Source organism: Callospermophilus lateralis, chromosome X, assembly GCF_048772815.1.
Source record: "Callospermophilus lateralis isolate mCalLat2 chromosome X, mCalLat2.hap1, whole genome shotgun sequence".
Classification (NCBI taxonomy): Eukaryota; Metazoa; Chordata; class Mammalia; order Rodentia; family Sciuridae; genus Callospermophilus; species Callospermophilus lateralis.
The window spans coordinates 113,678,225-113,697,011 of NC_135325.1; the positions used below are offsets into that span (position 1 = coordinate 113,678,225).

Below are 18,787 nucleotides of genomic sequence, written 5' to 3' on the forward strand. Positions count from 1 at the left end.
CAAATCCATGAGAGACAGAAAGCAGAATAGGGGTTGCCTAGGGCTGTAGGGATTGGAAGAAATAGGAGGTGACTTGCTAGAAGGTACAAGGTGTTTTCTTTATAAAAGTAAAAATGTTCCTAAATTGACTGCGGCCATGGTTGTACAATCTTGTAAATATAGTAAAACCACTGAAAAAAAAAAAAAAATATATATATATATATATATATATATATATATATATATATATATATTTAAGCAGTGAATTTTATAGTATTTTCCTTATATTTCAATAAAAGTGTTCCCCCAAAAAATTTAAATGGGCACAAAAAGCTAAAAATAAACATGAAAATCAAAATCTCTCAGATAAACATACTATTATGCTCAACTAGGTAGCTGCCCTTCGCTCCTGATGGAAGAATAACAGATATTAGATATTAGATTATAAAGAGTAAAACAGAGGGCCCCTGGACTAAGGGATACAAGGATGCAATTTGAGGGCACAATGCCATATTGAAGGCAAGGAGAGTGCCTGAATATCTATTTACCAAATTAGGGACTCATAGTGTTTGCCCCAAATATGGCATCCACAACATTGTCAGGCAGACCCTTATACATTGGGTAGCAGGTTGGGAACTCTAAACAGCTGACAAGCAAAGGACCTAAACATATAGGTATTGAGGAATCCCCCTAAGAAAACTACTTCAGACAAATCACACAACCATGAGGATCATGGTCAATAAATCCACAAATGCATAGGAACTTTCCAATGAGTTTTTTAAAGCTCACTCCTAAGGTAAGTGAACAGACAACTACCATCAGACTTTTGAGGAAAACCCCTAAGATGAGTGGCAGGAACTAAATGAAAAAAGAAGAAAAAAATAGAAGCAATTTGAAGATAACGGGATCTATGCTACGAGAAGAAAACTACTTTGTAAAGTAAAATCATATGGCACAAACCAGTAATCCTAGTTATTCAGGAGGATGAGGCAGAAGGATCAGAAGTTTGAGTTCAAGTTGCCTGAGCAACTTAGTGAGACCCTGTCTCAAATTAAAAAATAAAAAGGGCTGGTGATAAGGCTGGGGCTGTGGCTCAGTGATAGAGCACTCGCCTAGTACATGCAAGGCCCTGGGTTAGATCCTCAGCACCACATAAAAAAATGAATAAATAAAATAAGGTATCATATCCAACTACAACTAAAAAAAATTTTAAAAGGACTGGTGATGTAATTCAGTAGTAGAGCACCCCTGGTTTTGACCCCTAGTTAAGGAAAAAAAAAGAAGGAAAAATTTATTATCTTCATATCAATAAGCAAACATATTGAATTTATGAAACAAAAACAGGATTGTATTAAGAGGAACCAAGAGAACAAAAAGTTATTCTTTTCAAAATTAAGGACATAATGGCAGAAATAAAATCCTCAATAGTAAGAATGAAAGATATATCCCAGAAAGTATAACAAGAATACAAAGAGGTAGAGAACAGAAAGAAAAGATATTAGAAGATCAGTCCAAGATATGCAACATCTGTACAACAGAAATTCCAGAAATTGGAGAATGGGAAAAACTGGATGGAGGAAATCAAAGAAAAAAATCAGTAAATTTGGACTGGCAGCTCAAAATTCAATGTCATCAGCACAAGACTAGCATAATGAATGAAAATGGCACCAATACCCAAAATAAGTTTTCATAAGCTCCCAGAGGACGAAAATTGGATCTCCTGCAATGGAACAAAAATCTGATGCTAGCCAGGTGCAGTGGAACATGCTTGTAATCCCAGCAGCCAAGAAGACTGAGGCAGGAGGATTACAAGTTCAAAGCCAGCCTTGGCAATGGCGAAGCACTAAGCAATTGAGTGAGACCCTGTCTCTAAATAAAATACAAAATAGGACTGAGGATGTGGCTCAGTGGTGGAGTGCCCCTGGGTTCAATCCCTGGTACACCCCCCCACACACAAAAAAAAAATGATGCAATTTAGCAATTCCTTTAAATTTCTGAGGATTATCATTTCTTACCTAGAACTTTATACACATTCATGTTAGCAATCAAAGTGTTATGGAAGAAAAAAAAAGATATTTGCACACACACACACACGTTCTTAAAAACATTTACCTATATTGCACATTTTCTCAACACATTACTGGAAGATATGTTCTACCAAACAAGGAAATACAACAAGAATGATAAGGTTGTGGCACCTAGGAAACAAGAGAACCTATTCAAGAGACAAGTGAACGGCGTCTCAAAAATTATTATTCACCAAGATCCTGAGATGAAAGCTATGCATCAGGCCTAGTGAGTCAAAATTAGCTGGCCAGAAACCCCTAGGAGATACTTCTTCAAGAAGATACAATTTAAAGAAAATCAATGTATATAAATATTGCAAGAGTATATTTTTATAACTCCTAAAACTGGAAGAAGTGTCAGTAGAATTAAGGCAAGTATCTAGAAAATTATGTGAGTAAAAAAACAACTGTAAGAAAAACAAAAGGGGAGGAAAAGCAATCATACTATATCAAATGGATTATTTAAGCAGAGAAATAACAGTCTCAACAATTAAATGCAGTACATAAATCTAACCAAAATTACAATATAACTATATTGGAAATTTTGGAAGAAAGAACTATATGTGTATATGGTCAAGTGGCAGTGAAAGAGCTAAATCCTCTTTTTACAGGGTAGGAAGGAGGAGGATGAGCATGCTATTTGGAGATATAGAGGTAAATATCAAAAGAAGTATTTAAAAGCACGGGAAGTGTTTGCTTCTAGGGAACAGAAAGTGTGTGTGCGCGTGTGTGTGTGTGCGTGTGTGTGTGTGTGTATTTTGGAGACAGGAGAATTGCTCTTTAACTTACATGCATATATAATTTACTCAAAGTAGAAATGAACTTATAAATAAGAAGTATCCCACTATCTCCCAGAAAAAAACATATTCAATAATTATCATACCTGGAAAAAGGCACATTCTGAATACTTCTTCCAAATTATCTCTGATCTGGGCTTATTCTGACAGTATTTTGCATATATCTGAAAATCATCCTTCTGTGATGAGAACAAATTCAAACATATTAACAATTTGCAAATATGAACTTTTCTTACCAAGAAAAGCTGAGTAAGAGTGAGTATGGCAAAGCATTACAGGGACTATGACCTAAAGGAGCCCTTTTCATATTCCAAGATCAGCATATGTGTTGGACCTGATGGTGGGACTCGTGATTTTCTGAACTTCCACTTGCCAAGTTTGAGAGTTAAGCGGGGGAAAGGCTTCTCTGTCTGAATAAAAAATTTTTTCATAGCCAAGTAATGTGCTCTTTCTATGCTATTAGTCTCTCAGTTCCCTAGTGAATTAATTTGGAGCTAACCTTCAAGTCAGCCTGCAGTCCTTGGTTCATCACTGGGGCATCACCACTGCAGCATAACCCATCTAGGTATCTGCCTATGCAATTTTCTCTCCATAATACTCATTTATGCTATATCCTACTCATTCTTTACCATTCATCTCACGAGTCATCTCTTCTATAAAGCCATTTGCTTATACCCCACAGATACATAAGATGCCTGTTATGGTTTAGATCTGGAATGACCCCCAAAGGCTCATGTGTTGAAGGCTTATTCCCCAATGCAGCAATGTTCAGAGGTGGGGCTTTTGGGGAAGTAAATGGATTATTGGGGATGTGACCTCATCAGTGGATTAATCCATTGATGGTAATAATTTGATATTAGTGGGAAATGGTGGAAACATTAGGAGGTGGGATCTAGCAGAAGGAAGTAGGTCACTGGGTGTGTGCCCTGGAAATGTATTGCTATCATGTTCCTCAAAACCTTCCCACCACACCTTTCTGCCATGATGTTCTACTTGCCTCAGGTCCAAAGCAATGGAGTCAGCTGATCATGAACTGAAACTGCTGAAGCCATGAGCAAAATTAATCTTTCCCTCTCTAAATTGTTCTTTTCAGGCATTTTGTTCCAGCAATGAAAAGCTAACATGATGTTCCTTATTTGGACTCCCACAGGACCCTTTGTATATCTCTAATATTGAACAACTGGTGCTATATGAAATTAATGGTTTCCATGTTTTTCTACCTGAATAAATAGTCTTTGGCTGGGTATCCACATCACCTAGCACAGCACTTGGTACAAAGTAGATGTTCAGTAGATGGTTGTTTAATGAATAAACATTACCATCAATAATCATTTATTAAACCATTACTAGCTGCCAAGAACTCTACTAACCTCATGAGAGATACATATATAGGATATGGACCCTGTCTCAAAGATTTTCTCATCAAGTTTGTGAGAGAATATGTGTATACATGTAAAGATACACAGTAAATGTAAAATTTCCAGTGAGTAGTGGTCTTATGTAATAATCCAAAGGGAAGATTCACCACTGTTGGGAAAGAAACTGTCCATAGTTCAAATGAGTTTCAAGTTAGAACACGTTGAGAAAGAGTGATATGCAGTTCTTTCTTAGCCTTATTCTCTTCTCATTTTATAAACACTTTCTGGGACAAATATTCATTTTGAGTTTCAACAATTATATCTATCAAAAATGACTCCCAAACCAAAGCAGAACTGATCTTTCAGGAAGAGGAGGAACTAGAAAAGCAAAACAGGGTAAGCAAAAATCTATTTCTGAGGGAAAACTCTAACATAGGAGAACACAATCACTAACCTAGAAAGTCAATTTTACTGAATGTACTCTTGGGATATGGAATAATGAGCCTCCCTGAATGACTTAGTTAAATTAAAAGAAAAGACAACTTTCTGTTTTGTGAAGTTCCTGTGATAAATGCCTTGCTGGCTGAATGCCAGACTAGATCTAATTACAAGATTTTTACATGAATTGCAGGGGAATACCAAGGCATCTTTTAGGTTAAAAATAATCAAGCCCAGGGTGGTTTTGCTAAGACCATCCCAACTCTCACATTTTAACACCCAGAATGATCCCTGAATCCCTAGGATCACCATTCCTAGGAGTTGAGACACTGAAGTATTTGCTACTATAGAATATGCAACGCATGCTCTGGATAACCCATTACATCAGTTTCTACAACAAAACTTGGTTTTGCATTAAGTACTTACTGGAGTTGATGTCACTTCTCCAAAAACAAAGATGTTTTAAAAAACCTATTTTGGCTCTGAATATACTCTCATAAGTGAGTTTTTATTTTGGTGGCCCGTATTTATATAACTTAAAAAAAATTAGACTAACCCTTTCCAGGAAGCAAGGTCCCACTCTTTCTGGAGCATCAGAGCAATTTTCCAGGCTGCTCATGAAAATGCTGTGAAATTTTCAGAAAAAAAATGTGAAAAATAATAAACTGGTCAATGGCCCTTTCAAAAATATCATGGAAAAATATTCAATTTGACAATTACATACTTGTTATGGAATTCATATATTTCTGCCATATTTCCAAAGAGAACATCTTTTTTATTTCTCAGCACAGGTGGCATAAGATCAAACATCTCTGGATTATCCATCTCCGCTCGATAGCCCTATTCAAAATAAATATATTTAGGCTTCTTTATAATATTTACATTAATAGTTGATTGGGCAACTAAAGGTCTAAGTACAGTAGAATCTATAGGGATTTGTGAGTAAAGCTGTTTAAATGTTAACTTTGGGATCTAGGATATTTAAATGTTATCCATAACATTTTTCTTTAGAAGGCAACATAGGGAAGTCAAGGATTTCCACTGGATTGGCAGAATCTAATGACAGTCTTTGGCCTTTCAAGATAGCTGCATTGTTGGAAACAAAATAGAAATCAAGTATGAAAAAGTATAGTACAGGTAATCAACTTCTTAAATTGGCAATAAGTGTTTAGATTTTTTTCTGACCAAATAAATATTGTGACATTTATGTCAAATGAGTATTTTTAATCTATTCTCAGTTCTTTTTACCACAATCTCTAAATAGCACCTTGGGATTAATTATAACAATCCACTGTATCCCTAAGAGAATAGCATTTCTCTTCTGTAATAAATTCTGAATCAACCATTCCCAGTACTGAGAGAGAATATAAATATACACATTTAAACATGCAGCCTCAATCAATGGGTGCCATACCCACTACTACCATGTGACAATTGAGGAAGGAGGCAGAACTAAAAAATTGCCTTAAACACTTTCTAATGAATGTATCAAGGGACCATTCAGGAAAATGGGAGTCACTTACCAACAGAACAGTAAACAGCTCTCGAACATACACTCTCTCAGTCTGTATCAGCTCATTTAGGACGTGGCTAAAATGAAAAGACCATATTTACCAGTTATTCTATTATTTATTATTATTATTATTGTTATTCTATTGTATAACATTGTTTCAGTTATTATAAGTCTTTGAAGGAAAAAATACTTAAGTCATTGGAACTATCAGTGCTTTGGGTTTTAGCATCAAAATAACTGAAAGTACCACCCACAGGGCTGTTTAAAATACATTCAAAAGAAACAGGGGCACTCAAGAGTTATTATTGACTCACAAAATTATTTCTAATTCACTAAGATTAAGAATCAATTTACTAAAAACTCACAAAATCTATTCCTAAATGTCTGATGTTTATGTATTTATTTTTGGGTGGCATACTTTTCTGAGTTCTTAGTACCCTTTCTCAAAAAAAATAAAATAAAAGATAGTAACATTCTTAGCATCATTTTTCCCTGTTCCATGTAATATTCTGAATTTTTCTAAGACATGCAATAGATGTATTATACTGGTCTTCCCAAGTATAAATCATACTTAAGTTTCTGTAGTAATTTTGGCTGTCTCTGTAAAATAAAATACATTTCAACATCAATTGACTTTATATTTAATTTTCCTCTTACCAATATAAGTAATCCATTTAATTTAACTACTCTTTGGTTCTTTTTTACTTTCTTTTTGTCTTCTAACATCTTAAAGCATGTAGCATTTAAAAGTCCACATTCAACTTGCTGCAAAATACTGGCTACTTATTCTGTGACATAAAATTAAAAAGGCAAATATGCAAGTCTAGAATATTAATACAATATTGTAAAAGTTAGCCAAACAATGATTAATGTTAGTGTCTTTAAAACAGTATCTATACAATCCTTTTTCATTTCATTCATTTTCACCTTTTTTAAAAAAGAAGAAATGATGTTGACCAAAGGGTTTAAACTTTCCCTTATAAGTTGAATCAGCTCTGGGGACTAAACATCCACATGCTGACTCTAATTTTTATACTGTATCATATACTGGAAATTTGCTTAGAAAGTAGATCTTAGCTGTTACACAGCAGATATAGTGAACACTATTGAACTGCACACCCAAAATGGCTTTTAAAAACTTAAAGCAGATATTTTAAGAATGTTCAGTTTATAATGTCAGTTAACCTCAATAAGATATGGATATATGTGACTTTAAGAAGCAATAAAGAGGCTGGGCACAGTGGCACATGCCTGTAATCCCAGTGATACCAGCAACTTGGGAGGCTGAGACACAGGATCATACGTTTGAGGCTAGTCTAAGCAACTTTAGTGAGATGCCGTCTCAAAATAAAAAAATAAAAACTGGGGATGTAGCTCAGTGGCAAAGCATCCCTGGGTTCAGTCACAGGTACTAAAAAAAAGTGATAAAGTATACAAACTCCTAAATCAAACTTCTTGGCCTCAAACCATCTGCCATCTACTAGTGGGCATGTTATCTAACTGTTCCTCAATGTTCTTCACCTAGCTTTTTATAAGTCCCACTTGGTTAGGGTAATATTTATAAAGCAAGGACATTATACTAAATAAATGTAATGATCTATTAAAAAAAATGAAAGTAGATCTCAGATACTTAGTAGCCTCACCACCAAAAGAAGCAAATTTATCAGGTGACAGATGTGTTAACTAACTCAAGTATGATAATCACTTCATAAAATATACTTGTATCAAAGTCTCAAAGTATCACATTATATTCTTTGAATATATACAATGATAGTTGTCAATTATACCTCACTAAAGCTGAAAAAAACAAATTAAAAAGAAAAACGTTTCATTTTTATTTCCCATCTGGAAAAAAAAGGAGAAATGAAAATTCTGAAAAATTCTAAATAATTTTCCTCAAGTAACATAAACAGACTATAGGTTGATGAAGCCTAAATTCAAGACTCACACCTCAATTAGCACTCTTTATCACACCCAAGAAGAACCCAATTCTGTGAACACAAAAAAATTATTTTGAGTCAGGGTCTTGCTAAGTTTCTCAGGGCCTCACTAAGTTGCTGAGGCTGACCTTGAACTTGCCATCCTCCTGCCTCAGCATCCAAAGTCACTAGGATTACAGTGGGCATGACGTGCTGGAAATGTGCTCAAAATTCTAAGTACATTGGCTTTTCAACACTGAACCAAAGAGTCCTACGGGGGTGATGCGTATGTGAGTTTATGTAAATAAATAAAAGATACTTCTTTAAAATATCCAAGCTATTGTCATTGTCCAAACTGGAGGGTTGAGCAGAACTTCTCTTCTCCTGACAATCATGGACTACTTCAATCTGAAATTATGAAAATAAAAGTTATATTAGCATGTATGTATATAGTTCTTCAAGGACACATAGCTCAAATTAGGTTTACTTCAGGTCCTAACTGTACATAAACTGAAAAAATAACAGATTTTTTAAAAAGTAGTTTTGATATATATTAGTAAAATGAAAGATTTGAGTTACTTGGAAAGGTAAGATTTAAGATACTAATTTATCTTGTATATTTTCATTTATCTGGCACTTTGGGGAAAGAAAGTCAATTCATAAAAGTATATTTTCCAGATAATTAAAATTTATTCATTGAAAAACCAAAATGGCTTTTTAGTCTTAGTTTTTTACAGAAAAGCTCCTAGCAAATATTACATGCATCCTTAAGTTTTTTAATCAAAGACATACAACATAAATGATCCTTTTCTTAATAACTCAGTGGTATCATCAAAAACTTAAATGTGATAAAATCTAATGATGCATTTCCAGGGCTACTGAGACACAGAACTATCCTTTTTCAAAATGGCTGTACCTTGTACATCTCTGTCTCTCCTCTCTGTCACATGTTAGTTGTTCCTACAAATGGTTTCCCTGATCCTAAACTGTTGCCTTATTTTGCAGACTCTACAGAACCTGGACTGGTCTACTGAGTCAACTACATGAAATTTGTGATGGTTAATTGCTCTTCAGAAACATTTAAAATATATTCCTGGGATCCCACCTATATTAGACCTTTGAGCTTGCCAAAAACCTGACCTCTAAGTAAATGCAACATTACTTTGTGACAGCTAAAACCTAAAATGAAGTACTGGATTTATCAATTAAATATTTCAAAAAAATGTGGCCTATGCATGGCAATACTTGTGAACAAGAACATTTGTAACAAATTTCTACATATTATGCAGACACAATCCTAAGTGCTTGACATACATCATTGTAATCAATCCTCAGCAATTTAGAAAGCTAAGGCATTCTTTTTTCCATTTTAAAGATGGGGAAAAATGAGGCTCATAGAGGTTTAGTAACATGATCAAAGTCACATGCTTAAGGGCTGGGGCTTTAGCTCAGTGGCAGAGGGCTTGCCTAGCATGTGTGAGGCACTGGGTTTGATCCTCAGCACCAAATAAAAACAAATAAAATAAAGGCATCCATCTATAACTACAAAAAAAATTAAAAAGAGTAATTATAAGACTAATTTTTAAAAAAGTCTCATAGTTAATAGGTGATGAGACAGTCAACCCACAGACTTTGACACTTGGGCTTATCACTTTTATCATATTCCCTCTTGCGAATATGCTTTGTTACACCTGGCAAATGTACCAACTATTATCATCATTTTAATATTATACTTAACACTAAAAATGCTGCATACTACATTTATGAGGTAGGTATGTTCCACTTACGCCTATCAGATTTCTGAAATACATATGTGGAAAGATTTGAAATATAACATTATTTTCAAAACCTAAGGATTTCTAAAATTTACTTGAATCAAAAGAATGCAATTTGGAACTGTGTTTAGCTGGATGTCCCACCAAGAAAATGCACAGAGCCACCATCTCATGATTTTTCCCTGGGGATATGGAACTGAATAAATCTAAGAAGAGGTGTCATGAGTTGACACTAGAATGGAAGGACATGGACATATCTCCAAGAGGCTGGAAAGACATGGAAGACTACAGAATTTGGCATTCACTTCATTTCCTTCTTGAAACTAGTAAGTTGTGGCCGTACAACATGCTGATCAGGCCTTATATACATCAATATAGGCCATTCACTAGCTTCACAATATTAAAATAAGAACTTAGAATATTACCATATACCATACATTGTTCAAGTGCTTCATAAATATTATTTTATCTTTACACTAACTTCATGTCATATATTACTATCTCTATTTTATAAATAAGGTGACTGAGAGCCACAGAATTTACCTAAAGTTATACCACTAGTAAGTGATGGAAGTGAAATTAAAAGCAATCTAATTCTACAATTTGTACGTCTATGCCATACAATACAGCCTCTTGGAGATATGTCCTTGTCTTATTTACCATCAAGAACACACAAATAAAATGTAGGCTCTTGTAGCTATCATGAGACTAGTCTCTGCAGATCCCAGACTATCATGGAGAACTGAGAAGGGAGGACTATTGTACATATGTATGGCATATGGTAATATTCTAAGTTCTTATTTTAATATTGTGAAGCTAGTGAATGGCCTATATTGATGTATTCTTGACTGGGTACTTATCCACAGAGGATACATTCCAGAACCCCCAGTGGATGCATGAAAGTGAATAGTACTAATTCCTATGATTTTTTCCCAATACATATGTGCCTAGGATAAAATTTAACTTATAAATTAGGCACAGTTAAGAGATTAACAACAACCTAATAAAATGGAACAATTTTAACTATATATTGTATTATGTGCACTCCTCTGCCCCCACCCTGAATCTCCCTTTTTCTATCTTTCCCTCTCCTTCTTAGATTATCTATTTAATATTTTTGGAGCACAATTAACCACGGATAACTGAAACTGTGAAAGTGAAACTGAGGATAAGAGGTGGAGTAATTCTGTATATACGAAGAAATCAATGGATTTCTTTCTGAACCACAATTAGCCTCTGCATGGTCCATTAGAACTTGGCCCCTGTCCTCCCTTCATACTTGAGGGATTGGAATCCTTCATGAAAGGAAGTTCCTTCTGTAGAAAGGTATGATGTTATTTAGGTTTATGGAGGTGCGGTGTAGAGAAGCTGGAACTTAATACTCTATAGAAGTGATTCTGAACATGAGCCAGGACTTGAGAAATTGTTCATACATCTGTGGCTATATCAGTACTGCAATTAGACACAATGCAGCAGCAGCTTTTATCATTAAGATAAAAATCAGCTTTCAGATGCACAATATTGGTCCAGTGAGTGAAAAATATGGCTTAAGCCCCATACCAATTCTGCAACTACAGCAATAAAATGAGTTTTGAATTAATTGATGATATTTACCTTTAAGTTGCTCTGATTTTGTCTCCAAGTCTTCTTCCCTGGTACAAAAATATGAAAGAAGAATTTCAAACCAGAATTAAAGTCAACACTTTTAATGAAAACACATGTAAATTTATTAAATAATTAGAGTTCATAGTCCAAAATGTTTGTATTAGTATTTTTAAATCACACTATAGGAGACAGTTATTGGTTAGACATAACATACCATTTCAATTTCTTATTGAGCATGATTTTGCTAAGTACTCACCCATTTCCTCAAACATTCTCTTACTTGCTAAGCACAAAGCTAGGTATTAGTGCTCATAATTATTTGTAGATTTGTAAATATTTTCAGGTTTCATGGTCATTCTAACATGTAAATATTTAATCAGATTGTAAATCATATGTGGATCAAAAATTCTCTTAAAAAATTCTAATTTATCCTAGAAATTAGAGAATCTAACATTTATTTGACACTTACTGCACACCAGGTACTGATGTAAGCCCTATGGATACATCCTCTTTTATAATCCTCATATCCTCCCTGGGAGGTAGGTAAGGACTCCTATACTCATTTCATAGATAAGGACTAAGGTCAGTATATTGTTCAAGAAGCAGAGGTAGTTGTTTAAATCCATATAGTCTACAATTAGAGTACATGTTTCTAACCACTATCTAAACTAACATTTCAAAAATATGTTAAAATTCCCCAAATAAAGAAACCCTTCATCAAAAATCAAAACTTTATTATTTTATAGGTCTCACTTATGGCTTCTTTTATTTATCTCTGGAACATTTTCTGAAGGTGATGGAAGAATTATTCTTGACTGTGTACATAAAAATAAATTTAAAGATCAAGAAATTATGAATTGAGCATATTTTTTGAAGCACAACTTTTCATTTCTCTGTACACAATGTAGTGTCACACCACATGTGTATTCATACATGTACCTAGGATAATGATGTCCATTTCATTCCACAATCTTTTCAACATTTTAATTTTTATTTTTAAATAATTTATGATATTTATAAAGGGTGAGCCCCTGTATTATTGAGCAATAAGTTAGATGTTCCTAAAAAGCCAAGGGCATGGTCCAAAGAGTAGACTAAGTTACCAGGGCTGCCAAAAGGCTGTCCCCCATACAAGTTACATGGATTCCCTTCTCAGCAAGAAGAAACACTGTTTATCCTTCAATTCTCAGTGGCAGCCAGGCACACTCAGGAAAAGGATGTAATGTTGTACTCTAGGTTTTGTATACTTCACTTTCGTTTATTAAAATATAGATCTATTGTGCATATGATTTTTATGCATGATTATTATATAATCACATATAAATATATAGCAAACTTGGTGGGAATTACCATGTAAAATCAGTTTCTCAAAAAAAAAACCAATCCACTTTGTGCCCCACTTTAAAGAAACCTGATATACAGAGGTTCAAACTTATTTCTAAAGTTAACTTAGGAAATAATCATTGGTTTTACTAATCAATTTTTTGTAAATACATTAAGAGAGTCAAAAGGAATATATACACAACTAACAATAAAAAATATCTTTTGTGAAAATATATTCATTTTTCAGCAATATAAATATATACAAAATGATGGAGTGTCATGATACACTAAGCTCTTTGGAGATGCACAAAGATGAAGTGTACACAGTTCATGCCCTTAAAGAGCTTATAGTCTAGCAAGTGAGTCAGAAAATAAGCAATTATACTAAAGCTGAAGAAACTGAGAGGCCTGTTATCACGGCATGAACACCTAGCTCAGGGGAGGAAAGAGATGGGAAGGAAAAGCTTACCTGAAGGAAGTGGCCTAGAAATAAGAAATCTGAGAGAGAATTAGGAGCTAGCAAGGGAAAGGGAGGCAAGAGTGTATGTGTGAGACATGGAAGAAAAGGAAGGAAAAGCAGGCAGGGGGAGTGTGGAGACAGGGAAACTGTTGCAGTTGTCAAGCCACAGATGTTAGCTTGGACTAGGAAAGTGGTAGTAAGGAAAGCAATAGGGATGGAAAAGTAGATGGGTAAGAGAGGTACTTAGGGAATAAAAATCCACAGGATGCACGAGTTTTTGACCAATTGGAGGTGGGGCAGGAGTAAGAAACAAGATCTGAGGTCCTAAGCTTGGGCAACTAGGGAAATCATAGTGCCATTTGCAGAAGAAGAAAAGGTCTGCAGGAGAAAGGCATTCATTTGGAGTGTACTGAGTTCAAGTTTCCTATGAGAAATCCAAGGAAGCAAATTGTAAGCATAAGTCTAAAGCTTATAACAAAGATCTAGACTACAGATACTGACTTAGAAGCTCAAACCACATTTAATGCTTTATCCTCACTGAAAATGTCCTTCCAAGATTGCTCTCTGTCCTTGCTGATAATTCAACAAATATTTATTATATCCTGCTAGTTGCCAGTCACTGTGCTAGGTACACAATTCAATACAAAGAAAAAAATGAACAAAAACAAAGAACAAAAAAAAACAGTTTGACTCATTTTTATGAAAAACAAACACATTTTGATTTGGTTCAATCTTATATAATTGTCTTTGCAAGTAAAAGTCCTAAAGAACAGCCTGGAATAGATTGTTATAATCCCCATTTACTCACAGAGCAATGTAGTAAAAGGAACAAAGTTTGCAGCATAAATAATGCTTTGATTTCATTTACAAATCATGGTCAATAATGGATAAAATCATTTATGTGCCCATGCCATTTGTTCATTAAGCTGCCTTCTTTCTCATAAATACATTAGGCAGTCTTAACTAAAGCAAACCCAAGCTTCTTCCAACAAATGGCTGGGTTGTGGAAGGCATGAGAGTCTTTCAAAAGAATGAAAGCCAGATTCGCTTTAACACTACCATTTTTTTTTCTATTTTGAATGGTCATTTTATTACAGATTCTGAGTTTAGGAGCATAAGTTACTTTTTACATGTTCATTTTCAAAGGTAAGTTTAATACTGAGAATAATGGGTAGTCATTATGGAAAAAAAATGGAAAGAAAAAAGTTCCTTGTGGGCAGAACTCAAGAATGAATTGCTGCTGAATTTAGATGCCAAACTGGTTTTTCACATGTACACAAACTCAGAAAATGTACTGATAAGTAATATAATAAAAATTGGTACCTTTTGAAAAAAGTTTACATGCTTGAAAGAAAGAGTATCCAATTCCCACTGCAGAAGGAAAGTATAATTAAATAAGAATATGAGAAAGAAAAATGAAACGATACAAAACAAAATTCTCTTTGAATGATTAATGATGCCAGTGGGTCCTGGACAATCTATTCACAACCCTGATTTTCAACCTAAGATGCACCACTTCAGAGGACAATTAAGCAAGAAGTCTTAACTAGAGGGAAGGGGCAGTTTATTAAATGTCCCTTGAATATTTAACTGAGTACTCTTACAGTCTACAATGTTTTTCACTTTGTCTTCACAATAACCCTTTGAAGTCAGGAGGTTATTATGGTCCTTATTTTACAGACCAAGAAATTAAAGCTAAAAAAAGGTTAAGTGAACTGCCCAAGGTCACACAGCCAATGGAGCCAGAAATCCCTAACAGTATATCTTTTGCTTAGGAATATCAACCTGTTCTCATAGGTAGTGTCACAGCTCTTGGATTTTATCCACTCCCCCCCTCATTTTTAATTTTTTTAACTTAGTTTTTCTTTTAATTTATATATAACAATGGAATGCATTATAACTCTTATTACATATAAAGAGGTCAATTTTTCATATCTCTGGTTGTATACATAGTATATTCACACCAATTTGTGTCTTCATACATGTACTTTGGATAGTAATGATCATCACATTCCACCATCATTTCTAACCCCCTGCCCCCTCCCTTCCCCTCCAACCCCTCTCCCCTATCTAGAGTTCATCTATTCCTCCCATGCTCCCCATCCCTATCCCACTATGACCACTCCCCTTTTTTTGGTTGATTTTTTAAAAACTTTTCCCCCCAGTATGTTTGATATTTCTAGCATCTTAAATATAGGCAGCATTATTCATTTCAGGCATTGCTCACAGCTTTATTTTTAATATTTGTATATTTCATAACTACAACTATTTAACTTTCATTGTCTTAATCTTAGTTTACTTGCTTTCATCACCTCTTTTTAATCCGATCCACTTCTGTATTTTTATGTTCATTATCTCTGGCTCAAGCCTTCTCTGAATTTCAAAGCAGTTTCCCTACACTAGTGAAGTCTCTGATTCTACATACATCAGAGAGACCAATTTTAGTCCATGTTCACCCATTTCACCAATTTAATACCTCAAACACCAAATAACTTTCCCTGAAGAGGCCCTACAGGCAGCTCAAGGAAGTCCTTGGGGTAGTAGTTTTCATAGTAGTTCAAAACCATTATAAGGATAATTTTTTCTCCCACAGAACTCAGAAAGGAAGTGGATGTTACAGAGTTAAATAGACTACAAAGATTAAAACTTGAAAGTGGACTCTATAACAGGAAATCGCCAATAAAATTACTGTTTACCATTACCTATTTAGAAAAGAAAAGTCATCCTATTATCTAAGCCATTCACATAGCAGAAGTTGGACATAATAGTTTAACATAGTAATATTACTTATTCAATAAGTAATATGAAAACATATGTATATTAGTTTCATATACCTTCTACCACCTACTGAAGGAAAGTGTCAGCTTGATGCCAATACATTTTCACACTCATTTTTAAGGGTAGAAATAATCACTCCTGAGATGTCCATCATCCTGCACTATTCTGTTACTACATTTTATGATTATACAATAGTCTCAATGTGACTCCTGCCTTTCACAGTATCATTTAAATATGGCCAAAGATGCTAAAATAAAATTTTAATATATCAGGCCTGAAAAAAGAATTCATCATCAAGAGTAACAAAGTAAATAATAGTAAGACAAGCAGAGATAGATAAGTTGAATATAAGAGATTTTTACCATGTTTAGTTGGAAAAAATGGTGCTCTAGCTCTGATCAAATTTTCAGAGGCAGGTACCACAAATTGGATTGGCCTCACATGCTTATCTCTCAGGTTCCTGAAACCAGCCTGCTGATTCTCAAATATAGTTCTAATATTTTCAAGCTTGAGTTGGACAGTCTGCATTTGAACCTGTAGGTTGCATAAGAATTCTATGAAGTATATTGTGAAATGGGATCAGAACAAAAGCCCTATTACATTTCTCACATTCAGACAAAAACAGTTTAAAATACAACTAGAAGAAATTTAGGAAAATAACAGAAAGTGGATTAATGTATTTTCTTCAAATGGATATAGAGCCAAGACCTCAAAACAATATGAGGAAGAAATCTAACAAGCAGTCATGAAATTGTTTTAAAAACAAGCAAATGAACAACATTGTCATAGTACTTTTTTACATCTTAGTCTGCTCTTTAGTTCTCAGTGTGTTCCTGGCTCCTCAGAGCCACCAACGGAAAACATATCCTTCTGCCCCTCCTAGATACTTTGAAGCAACTAGAGTTAAGCTTGGTTGCTTCCAGAGAATCTCTTGGTTATTGCCAAAGCATGTTTCTGATCTTCTGGGGCAATCCTAAGGATCTGCAGCTAGGCATGGATTTACATATTGCTCCAAATTTAGGGTCATTTACACATTTTATCAGCAAATAGTATCACAAATGCTCTTATCTACAACATGATAAGAGCATTTGTGATACTTCATGGTCCAAGGGAACAGTACCAAACCAACCTATAGCTCTCCCCTTTGACCATACCAACTTCTGCTTGCTACTCCTCCTCCAAGAATTCCCAGATCCTTCCTTTAATCCTTCATTTCAAACAGAGTAGGAAAGCCAGATCTGTGTTCATAGAGCACCTATAGGTGGCCACTATGGCACAAAGGAAAGATGCTTGAGGTAGAGTGCTTCTGACATGGGCCCAACATTCTATATCAGCTTTGGCCCTGTCTGTAAGAGCTCCTAGTATATTTTAAAAGTTTGAAAATAATGAAATTGGAGCTCACAAAAGAAATTAGTCTTCATTATATAGTAAGCACATGCCTTTGGATTTTTTTTTAATATTTATTTTTTAGTTTTCGGTGGACACAACATCTTTATTTTTTATGTGGTGCTGAGGATCGAACCCTGCGCCCTGCGCATGCCAGGCCAGCACACTACCGTTTAAGACACATCCCCAGCCCCGCCTTTGGATTTTTTGATGCTTGACAGTGGCACTATCACCTCTTATTCTCAAAAAGGACTGCACACATTCAAGTTGACAAAGTTAGTTGTAAGATAAAAAAGCGCTTATGCTACAATATCTATGGTTTTCTTATTTGTTTCAAAAACAAAACAAAATAAAACCACCTCCTACCTTGAGTTCAGGAGATAACATTACATCAAATTCATACTGCAGGGTTTCAGCATCATAATTGATAAAAGGTAGAGCCATTTCAAGAAAATTTTCAATGTCTTGAAGGGCTTTCTGGGCATCTTCTTTAGACTGAAACTTATCCATTTCCTGATTAGCTAAAAGACATTCCCCTTCATCACAGCACTGACGAGCCTAGTGAGAAAAATCAAGAAAGCAAATATGAATGAATAAAGAGGAAACAGGTTTGCCGTTAAGAGAGTGGTCATCAGCCCTCACTGCTGTGAATTAGGATTGCTTTCAGAGCTGTTCAAAGATAAAGATATCTGGGTTCTGCCCCCAGAAATTCTAATTCAGCAGCTCTGGGCCATAAGTCAGACATTTATACTTTTACAGAGCTCCACAGGTATTACTCATGCACAGTCAAGGTTAGGAAGCACTGCATTTATTTCATAACAAGTAATTTATTCTGCAGCAGGGGTCTGGCCATTTTCTCAATACTAACACTTTAGTTGCACACTATTTTCCCAAAGTCAATAACTGAAATATGAACCTTCTAGCAAACTATAAAGTGTAATATAAATGTTTATTGATTGCAAAGGACAAGAATAAATGTTTCCTTGCCAGAAAAGATGTACAAATCAAAATGTTTGTGTTCAGATATGATGTCTGTAAGTGATACTCCTATTTTACATTCAATTGACAATGCCAGATCTGTATGGTGACTTTTCAATTCATTGCCTAATCAGAAAAGGGCTCAGATCCACAAACCATGGAGGAATATTTTCCAGTCACAGTTTAATTTTTTAGAGCTGTACTATAAAATGTGAAAGGTTTACTTTAAGGTTTACTGTACTATAAAATTTCAAGCTATAGAAAATGCTCCCCAGACTTTTAAAAGTGTTCTGAGCATAAACTGTCACCAGCAGTCTCTTCAGAGATACACCAAAGTAGAAAGGAAGCCATTACCACCACAATCTTGATATTCAGAACAGAGGGCAAAATTTGTACTGTACCAAATCTGCCA

At 34.8% G+C, this 18,787-nt stretch overlaps 1 protein-coding gene across 2 annotated transcripts in view; it reads right to left on the minus strand.

The window, feature by feature from the left end:
* Mcf2 (MCF.2 cell line derived transforming sequence) overlaps window positions 1–18,787 on the minus strand; it is a 77,581-nt gene that overhangs the window by 15,770 nt on the left and 43,024 nt on the right. The window contains exons 11-19 of one of the 2 annotated variants that reach the window (XM_077106350.1): window positions 17,764–17,955; window positions 16,374–16,545; window positions 14,557–14,604; window positions 11,460–11,497; window positions 8,390–8,478; window positions 6,162–6,228; window positions 5,363–5,478; window positions 5,195–5,264; window positions 2,929–3,021 (exon numbers count right to left, since the gene is read on the minus strand). In XM_077106350.1, the coding sequence (XP_076962465.1) occupies window positions 2,929–3,021; window positions 5,195–5,264; window positions 5,363–5,478; window positions 6,162–6,228; window positions 8,390–8,478; window positions 11,460–11,497; window positions 14,557–14,604; window positions 16,374–16,545; window positions 17,764–17,955 (885 nt within the window). The remainder of the gene's footprint in view (window positions 1–2,928; window positions 3,022–5,194; window positions 5,265–5,362; window positions 5,479–6,161; window positions 6,229–8,389; window positions 8,479–11,459; window positions 11,498–14,556; window positions 14,605–16,373; window positions 16,546–17,763; window positions 17,956–18,787) is intronic. The other variant, XM_077106351.1, reaches the window with a different exon arrangement.